The 10,713-nt window shown below is 34.2% G+C and overlaps 1 protein-coding gene across 1 annotated transcript; it reads right to left on the reverse strand.

Annotated features, from left to right (window-relative positions):
* Positions 1-8,596, reverse strand: LOC117669067 (vomeronasal type-2 receptor 26-like). The gene is made up of 5 exons (XM_034423188.3): positions 8,282-8,596; positions 5,020-5,880; positions 4,359-4,586; positions 2,235-2,361; positions 1-1,375 (listed from the first exon to the last, which is right to left on the reverse strand). Exons 1-5 carry the CDS (start codon positions 8,594-8,596, stop codon positions 474-476), a joined length of 2,433 nt encoding a protein of 810 aa, XP_034279079.2. The 3' UTR covers positions 1-473.
* Between the last annotated feature and the right edge of the window lie 2,117 nt (positions 8,597-10,713).

Consider the following 10,713-nt stretch of genomic DNA (forward strand, 5'->3'; position numbering starts at 1 on the left):
CACAACTTTTTTTTTTATTTTCAAAATAATGATTATACAAGACTTATGGTGTTCTACCAATAGTAAAACAAGAGTCAGATCTAATGAATTACTACTATGTATGATAAGGTGGTTAATTAAAAAATACTATACTCCTACTTATTTAGGTATCACAATATGTCCACTAAAAATGAAGAATACTCCAAGTCTATGAATTTTTTAAAAATATCTTATTATAAATTTTAATTTAATTTCTGTAACCAAATTAAAGTCCCTAGTTAAAATAATCCAGCTCTCCTATCAACCAAATATGTTGGTTTATCTGTTACTTACAATTTGATTCAGTTTTTTAAATAAAAAATGAGTGGTTTTGGAGAATAGAGGAAATTTATATAAATCAGAAGCTAAAAGAGACATTTTTGTAAATAATTTACAGTGCCTACAAAGAAATATAGATTTAAAATGTTGAGAAAGTACATAGACACTTATTTTTGTCAGTCTTTTCTTCTTATTAGTTGTTCCCTATTATTCAGTTCAGCCCTGACCACAATGATATAACATTTTGGGGAAAATATGCAACCTAGAAGCCCAGCACCAGATGCTAAAATGGAGAATATCTCCACAGCCACTATGTATTTCCCCTTGGAACTCAGGTATGCTGGGATAAAGGACAACCAAACACTGCAAAAGACCAACATGCTGAAGGTGATGAACTTGGCTTCATTGAAGCTGTCAGGTAATTTCCTGGCAAGAAAAGCTGTTGTAAAACTGATAAGAGCAAGGAAACCCATATAGCCAAGGACACAATAAAACATGGTCACAGAGCCTTCATTACATTGTAGTACAATTTCTTCAGTCACTGAGACCATATCAACATCTGGGAAGGGGGGAGCCATTGCCAGCCACAAAATACAGATGCTTGCTTGAATGAGGGAGCAGGAAACAACAATGGAATTAGTTAATTTTTTTCCCACCCATTTTCTCATGCTAGATCCTGGCTTGGTGGCCATGAAAGCGAGAACCACTGTTATGGTTTTGGCTAAAATAGAAGAAACAGCAATTGAGAAAACCATTCCAAAAGTTGTTTGTCGGAGAAGACAGGTCACTTTTCCAGGCTGGCCAATGAATAGTAGCACTGAAAGGAAGCAAAGCAGGAGGGAGATGAGGAGAGTGTAGGTCAAGTCCCGATTGTTAGCTTTGACTATGGGAGTGTTGTGATTTCTCATAAATACACTTAGCACAAGAACTGTGGCCAAAGAAAAGGAAAGTGCAAAAGAAGCTAAACTGATCCCTAAAGGTTCTTCATAAGACAAGAAACTAATTATTTTGGGTATACAGAAGTCCTTTTTCTTGTTGGGATAGGTTTTCTCTTTGCATTTGGAACATTCAATCCTGTCTGAAAGAAAAAGAGATGAATGTTAATTTAACATGCAAATCAAAAATTCATCAATATGCTATTATTGTAATTCTAATTGAAATGAAAAGATTTTAAGGATTTTGATATGGAAAGCGTCAGAAATTACATGAACCACCTTCATTTAGCTGATATCAAAACATCCATATTTTTTAGATTTTATTAAGAATTAATAAATAGTAGATTTTAAAATAAATAGAAAATATGAAAACAAAGGTATGCTAAATCTAGACTATAATAATACTGTAATTCCTATTATGTCCCTTTGTTTTATTAAAGTTAAAATATTTTGTTTTAAAACAATTATTAGCCTATATATTCTATTAAAATTGATATTTCTTATTTTTCCTTTTAGGTTGTCTCAATAAACAATGCTGTCTTATTCTTTGATGTTTCCAATATGAATCACCTTTATTCCACTTCATTTGTATGCGTGTAATTATCGAATGGCTGAGTTTAAGTATATGGTAAATTAAATCTATTAGTTTATCTCATAAAATTTGTAATTTCTATATATCATATTTAGATAGCACTAGCAAAAACACTTAGACTTATATACAGCTTCACAGTGTCTTACCGCACTCTCTAAGCAATTTACAGAGTCAACATATTGCCCCCAATAATCTAGATCCTCATTTTACGAACCTTGGAAGGATGGAAGGCTGAGTCAACCTTGAGCAAACAAGGATCAAAGGAATTAAACTCCTGGCAATGTGAACAGAGTTAGTAGCCTGAAGTACTGCATTCTAATCACTGAGCCACCACGGCTCATATGAACCATGGCTCAGATGAAAGTAGATTTATGTAAATTTAGGTTATAATAATGAAGAACTTAGATTACCAATTTCAGTTGAAACTCTCCCTTCTGGACAAGAGACGCAGTCATAGCAGCAAAATGGCTTCCCTTCCTTCATTTTTTTGCTAAAACCAGGAAAACAGCTCTGACTGCATGCAGAAATAGGTTGCACCTAAAAATATAAAAAAGAAAAGAATGTTCTGGAGTAGGGATTTTGAAACTGCTTGTCCAATGGGCCTATTAGAAATTTAGAGAACAAATTGTAAGCATTTTCAGAGCAAGTATAGAATGTTTAAAGTTATGTAGTCAATTAAACATCTGATGATAAAGTAGTAAAGGCTACTTGACATGCTAAAAGCTTACAGGTAGTTTAAATTAGTTTATTTCTCAACCATATTATTACAACATGTGTTGTGTCATAAACTCATTGTGTCCTCTTTCAGTACTTAAAAGAGCCTGGAGAATATTATTACATTTCACATAATGGAGTTGGTTGAGATTATTGAAATAGCAACAAATTCCAGTGAGTTTTGTTGAAGTATTTCCTATGCCATGTGGGTAATAATGCTCAATTTGACATTTAATTTTTTCCCTATAAGTCCTACTTTATGCAATGCATCAAAGCAGGCCAATAAAAGTGATCTCTTATATTTGGGGATTATAATCTTTCCAAGACATCTTGCTGAAACCTTGGTGGCGCAGCAGACTAAAGTGCTGTTAAGTAGCACCAGCTGCCTGTAATTACTGCAAGTTCAAATCTCACCAGGCTTAAGGTTGACTCAGCCTTCCATCCTTTCTAGTTGGGTAAAATGAGGACCCAGTTTGTGGGGGCAATAAGCTGACTTTGTATAAAAAAGAACACCGCTGGGGGGGGGGCGAAAACCCTACTAAGCAGGTATATACAAAAGTATGAAGGCTATTGCTTAATGCATTGTAAGATGCCCTGGGTCTCCTGAGAAGGGCGGCATATAAATCGAACCAATAAATTAATTAATTAATTAATTTTAAAAAAACATAGATCTAACTCAGGGATGGGTTCTACTTACCTTTACTACCGATTCTCAATGGGATCGCACATGCGTGCTCGCTTTGCTCGCTTGCACACCTGGCCTCTGCACATGTGCAGAAGCTTTTGCGCATGCACAGATCACTGATGATGACATCCCGCCAGTTTTACTACCAGTTCTTGCAAACCAGTCTGAACCGGGGGCAACCCACCACTGATCTGACTTCTCAAAAAGGGGGAAAAGTTTAGTTAAGAGATTTCTATTTGTTAATCCATATCCCATTCTTAGGAATTTATTCACCTTTGCCTATTCTATTAAAACAATGAACTGACCATAGTAATGTAGTTACTTCTGCAATCAGCATTTACTTCTAGATGGAAAATTATCCAATTCTACACAAATTTCTAAATTTCTAAGAGAATACATTGTCCATGATTGGTCTATAGGTAGAAAATAAATGATGATTTCATTTCAAACATCTAAAGGAATTATGAATGAATGGAAAGCATCTGGATAATGGAAATCTTGCTTTGGATAGAATTGATGAGATGCTCAGAAAGAGGGAAATGAGAAATTTGAAGAAGAAAAAGCAGTATATGAATTGGGCTATGTATGTGGTAGAAGCAAATACAAAAAGCAAAAAGAAAGAAATAGAAAAATAAAGTGAATGGTGTAGGTGAGAACTATATTCTCACCTACACCTAACTATACTCAGAATTTTATTTTCTCTTATGTTATGCTTTTATTTCTTTTGTTTATTGATTGTTAACTCTTTTGTTGTGCTATTACCAGAAAGAAATATGATGGCTATATTCTGTAGGTATGGAACCTATAGAATTATATGCAAATTAAGGCCTAGTAACATAAAACTTTGTCTGATTTATTAATTGAGATTGATGTTGCTACAAGATCCGATCTAGGACAATTTACTTTAATATGGAATTATTAATTAAAAGGCAGCCAACTGCAAGTTGTAAGAAAAGTTCACATACCCAGGTTGCTTAACTTTCCTAATATTTACTAAATACAATGAAGTCAAATTTTTGAATAGAGAAAAATATAACTCAGACTGTGAATTCAAATAAATAAATATTGACAATATTTTTATTGATATCAATGAAATCAATAAATCATTCAACCAATAAATAAAATTCAGTTTTACCTGCTTAAACCATTTGTGCCATGTAATGTTTTCATTATTGATGGTTAACATTTCATCTGGAGGATTTAAGTGATCTATATTTCCAATTTTCACTCGAATAAATGATTGGTTTGGGAAAACAATCCAGTTGATAACATCAAATCCACCTCTTACTACCCCATTCTGATCAAATGAAACAAGTTTTCCAGCACTGTTGTTAAACGATACAGTTCTCAGAAAGTTATGGAGCTAAATCAAAAGAAAAATGCAAGAGGGTTAAATTATTCCTCTCCATGATGGTAATTTTCAGAAGAGACAATTGGATATATAGTTGCATTCTATGTATATTATTTCTCTTTCTAGTAGAATTAAAAGAAGAAGAGTTGAGAATATAAATTATAAGGATTATTGGAAGAAAATTAGGAAAATGTATGATAGGCGAGATGGAAGATAATGGATTTCACTAACCTCTTTATTTTGCTAACCACTCTTTTATAATTTGAATGCTACTTAATATAAAATTAACAAGATCCAATACATTAAAATCTGCATGCTGTTCAGAGTCAAACAGTTACACATACAAATACAGATCCATGTGAGATTTGCGAGGGACAGGAATTAAGGAAATGCAGCCTTGCCATTATAAAACACTATTGCTCCTCAACCAAATAAGGTCCATTACCTGCCAGAAATCTTTTTTATGGATCTTCCCTCCTATTCTGTCTGTCAGACCTCTTCTTTTATGTTTTGAGGAGGACATGGCATGTAAAGCATGAGCTAAAGAATGAATAGCATTATAGATGCTGTAGCTGTGGCCAGTCATTTTCATTTCAAATAAAGGTCCAGCAAGGGTCTCTAGATTCTCTTCCCCATTACAAATTTTCTCAGACACACGACTCAGAACTGCATCAGGCAAAACACAGTGAAAAACATCTTGCCAGAACAGATCGATAAATCCATCTTCCTTGGTGGTGAAGGGATTTTTCTTCTTAAGAAATGATTTAAACTCTGGTAGATCAGCAGACTGCATTGTGAAAGAAAGAGCACCATTGATTATTTCTGTATCCCAAGTAACTTGAAATGCTGATGAACTAAATTCAATCTGGGCATTCAGTATCCATACAACTCCTTTAGGTTTATTTGTCACAGTTTTGAACTCTGGTAGATACGTGAACCATCTCAAAGTCCCCATAGTGGTAGATTCTCCAAAGACAATGATCGCATTAGTTTTATTGTCCATGATAAGCTCATAAACTATTGCTCCTTGATCAATCATACCTTTCAATCCACTTACATCATTATATTTTGGGAGTTTTTCAATAAAAGAATAACATATTCCTTTTTTGGAAAAAAGTGGAACCACATTTCGAATAATTTCTTCTCCATGTTCACTATCCACTGCAAGGAGACCAACCCAGGTCCAGTTAAAATGCAGGAGCAGTGAGACCATCCCTGCATGTTGAAGGGCTTCTGGTGGAACCAACTGATAAAAAGGAAGGCCTGGAGTTTTATCATTCATCAGTGGAGTGGAGCCATAAATGAGCTGATGAGACATGGAAGAGAAAGTAGTCAAAACTGTACAGCCTTTTCAGATTGTCATAGCAAGCAACATAATGTAGATGATAATAATAACAACAGTTACATCAGTCATACAAGGCAATTTTCAACATTGCTAATACAAATACTCTACATTTCCGATATTACTATTTCTATGTGAAATCAGAGGGATTGCTTTAAATTTAATAATTGCTTAAAATTAAATACTGAGCATTAGTCAAAACTGGGCATAGCTAGTCTAGTGAAGAGAAGGACCAGGGGTGACTTGATAGCAATATTCCAAAATTTGAGGGTCTGTCACAGAGAGAAAGAGGACAGCCTATTTTCCAAAGCACCTGAAGGCCAGACAAGGGACAATGGGTAGAAACTGATCAAAGAGAGATTCAATCTAGAAATAAGCAGAAATTTTCTGACAGTGAGAACAATCAATGAATGAAACAGCTTGCTTCAGAAGTTATAGGTACTTCATCACTGGAGGCTTTCAAGAAGAGATTGGACAGCCACTTGTCAGAAATTATATAGGGTCTCCTGCTTGAGCTGAGGATTGGACTAGATGATCTTCAAGGTCCGTTCCAACTCTGTTATTCTGTTATCTGAATGTTTGGGTAATTCAAGATGATGTATTGAATCAAGTGCCATGAGATGATTATGATTTGAAACTTCAGGCGGGTTCCAGGTTCCTAATGGCTCAAGCATTATTTCCAATGTCTTTCCATATAGTGTATTAGAATGTATGGGAAATACTTTTTGGTGCCACTTATTTTGATAGAATTTGTTTAAGAAAATTCCATTGAAGGGAAAGAAATACATAAATTTATCCTGCAACATCCCCCTCCCTGCCAAATAGTATATGTGCTATCAAAGCAGGCACTTTTGTAAATAAATAAATAAATTTGATAATTTTGTATGGATGGTCTCCTCATCTTTAAATCTACACCCTTTTATTTCTTATCTTTTTTTATTTCTCAATCTTTTGTTTGGTCTTTAGCTTGTCCTGTTGACGCTGTCCAATTTCATTACACCCCAGTTTCATTTTCTGTGGTCCCCTCTCAAAGAAAAATAATGTTTTCTTTCTGTTATTTGTCTGTTTCTGTCTTGTCTTATTATGGCCCAAGTGAGCCTTCATCATTCTGCGTGTAGATTTGAACTAATGGCCTTGCTATAATTGCATATAACACAAGCTGCTTCTTTATACAGTACCTGATGATCATACCCAGTGGCTTCATAAATAGCATAGAGAGCAAGAATGATTCTTACAGCCCTCTATATCTAATCATATAGAATAGAACTAGAATCTCCCAATAGTATTTTCTGAAACCCATCCTTGAGGTAGAAACAATATCATGAGAGAACCATATAGTCTATCTTGCATTCTCAAAGGCATTCCAAAAAAGAAACTCTAGTTGGTGGTACTAATCATCATTGAGATATCCATAAGCCTGAACTAGGACAAGTTACCCATCTTCTGCTTCCTTCAGAGATTACTTTCAGTGTACCAAAGTGTCTCTATGCTATTGTCAAGTCCTAATTGGTAGCATGGAAGCTCCAGTTTTCCAGGGATCCCTATGGCCCCAATATGGCCCAACGATCTCAGCACCGCAGTGGGGGCTAATCCAGCAGCCGGGATCCAGGAGACAATTTGAACTAAAATATATTTAAACCTTCTGAAGCACTTGTAGTTGTGTGTAAAGATAGTATTATGTGTAGGCTTATTTGGAAGTTTTTTTAAACTCTTGCATCAATTTCTTATGGATCTCATTGAAATTAAAGGACTGAGTTAACACAATTAAGCAATAGTTAGTGTGGGTAAAATTGCTGTGCTCACGAAATATATTTTATCCAACCAAATAAACCATGTTATTATTTAATATAATAGCTTGGCTCACACAGTATGCTAAGCTAACGTTTGACTTTCCCATTACACATTGAACCATGAACTACCCATCTGGTTTTAGTTTAAGCTAGCAGGTTATGTGAAAATAGCTACCTAGTTTGTATCCAGTGCATAAATATAGCCACTGAGCAATTCATAAGACTAAGAATCAGAATAATTCTTATTGAATAGTTCTGTTCATTGATTTACAATAAATAGAGCAGGTTTGTTGTATGGAAATTAAATGCAACAACAACAAAAAAACAGTTAATGTCATTCAGTAAAACTCTAGTTCAACATCTCTTAAAGTCTTTACAGGTACATATGCCATGTACTCAGTGGGCATAACTGCAAGTAAATATATGAAAGATTAAATTCAAATGGACTACTTATGATACCATGACTGTTGGAAATACAGACATACTCAAATATAGTTTGGAGTGCAATACAACATTCAGAATAATCAAGGAACTGAAAACATTATTAAATTGGCATATAGATAAAAGTATCTTACCTGTGGAATCTTATAGATATCCAACATAGTGGCCACATAAAGGGAGATATGGGCATCCAATCCCCCAACAACAGCTATTGCACTGTTCTGGATGTTACATATGTAGTTGGGGATCAACCCCTTCAGGGATGATAAAAGTAGCATGGTGGCATGATAGGTGCTCTGACTATTATCATAGCTGTCATAGATGCGGAAGCCCAAGGTGAGATTGGGTAAAATCTGTGGATTTTCATTGATCTCCTTCACAGCAAATTCCAAAGCCAGGATGTGCTGGTAATTCTTAGGAATTAAGCTACAATGAGATTTGTGCTGCATATGAGAGTGCTATTCCATAATGAACTACTTCTGGTTTCTAGACAGGAATTATTGAGATAGAAAAATTGAGCAGAATAGTTGCATTATTTGTCTGATGTTGTAAGCTAGTAGCCACAGGCATATACTGTTAAGATGCAGTGAAGTGGCTCTCCCATCTAAATTAGTAATGGACAAATATTAATTTGATCACCTATTATCATATTACTAAGAAGTTGGTTTTTTAAAAAATAAAACATGCACACATTCTCTGAATATTTGTAAAAAATGCATATTTAAAATATATTTGTCAAAAATTGTCATTTTGCAATTTTATTTGCAATTTTGGACAGTGTGCATAATTTTGTAAAGAATTTGTAATTCACTTTTTCATTGATGTTCACATTCCAATTATACAGTATTTATATTATACTATACTATATTATATTATATTATCCAATATTTAAATGTCTATACTATATAGATTTGAGCTTAAATGGTCTCCAGGGGATGGTAGAGAGCAGGAAGGCCTGGAGAAAAGTTGACCATGGAGTCGCAATGGGTCGGACACAACTTTTCAACTAACAACAACTATAGATTGTTTTTTGAAATCTAACGTATTACTAATATATTGATAGATATGGAGTAATGCCTAACAAATTTACTTACTTAAAAAAGTTGAGTATTGCTAAACAAAATAATTGTTCAAATTCATGATACAGGAATCCCCATTTCTGGTAATAGGTCTTGTTAAAATATGGCAACTCAAAATTAACACTGTGATCCAGCAGAGTTCAACATATGTATTTAACATGGACACACATAGTTGTGCACTCAAGCATGTAACACTAAGAACCTTCATGAAACCTGATTACCAGGTAATTTATATTTCAATATTGTAATATTAAAAAAAGGCATAGTTCGGGGTAACAAACATCAACTTATCTTTTTAAATATAAAAAATGTAAGCAATGAATGTGGTCATATAGAAAGTATTCTTTCAAAATATTTTAAATCAGAAGAAGAAACTGGACAACATTGAGAGTACTGTAAGAAGTTTCTGAGGGAAAAAAATATGAGACAGAGAAGGATAGAGAAGTCTGGAAAGAGTTCAAAATTCAACAATAGTGGCATTTGCAGGGATAGATACTCAAACTGCTGTTTTATATATCTCTACAAATATCCCTCATATGTGTATGATTTTATTATGAAAGGGAATTAAATCTCTAAATTATCACATAATATTTTCCAAAAGGACGACAGTGATAAAACACAATATCTGGAAAATAATTCTAATTAGTAATAAAAATTCTAGATCAACCTTCCCCAGACAGGTACTAAAGTGATGAATTTCAGCTCTGCGTTTCAACTCACCAATTAGCAGAGTGTTGCAGGAAGGAAATGGTAGCAGTTGAAGTACACATAAGAGTGCATTTCATTAGAAAAGGGTTACTATAAATTCAATTCCTGGAAATACCCATGTCATTATAGAAAAAAACTTGCAATGATCTAAGTGGGAGTGTCAGCAGTGTCAGCAGTGATAAAGCAATGCCCCTATCTGGCTGGGTCTTAGGAACATTTGTATCAATTTTACACACCAAGACAAGTTTAAAGACAGTGTTACATCAAAGTAATAAAATTGCCAATCTTTTATTAAGGATTATACAGGATATGAGAAATGTTTTTTTTTTATCCTTCAAGGTAAAAGTGAAATTTTAATTTCATTATTTTTTAAAATTAGAAATGAGGAAAATTACATGGACAATTGTAACTAGAAGACATAGACTGGAAGACTAGAAGACAAAGTCCAAAGCATGAAGAGGAGAGAAACTGCCATGATGGAGAGAATTGGCAGGAGAAAGCACTGAAAAGAGAAGAATAGAACAGTAAAAGAGCTTTAAATTAGTCCTCCTCGATCTGGGAATTTTCAAGCTGCATAAATTGCATTTCCTAGCATTCCCCAATCAGAATGGGCTTTGTTGAGAATTCTGGAAATGACACTTTGGATGGCCTTTAGTTTGGGGGAATACTACTTCCAATATTGGAATATATATTGTCTTGTCTTTCTTTTTTCTTTGTATTCGGAAAGACAGCTTTCCTAAGCATTTCTTTAATGATGCTCAAGATAGTCAGGGATTAGC

This window comes from Pantherophis guttatus, chromosome 4 (genome assembly GCF_059756535.1).
Source record: "Pantherophis guttatus breed Tessera chromosome 4, ASM5975653v1, whole genome shotgun sequence".
NCBI classification, from domain to species: domain Eukaryota; kingdom Metazoa; phylum Chordata; class Lepidosauria; order Squamata; family Colubridae; genus Pantherophis; species Pantherophis guttatus.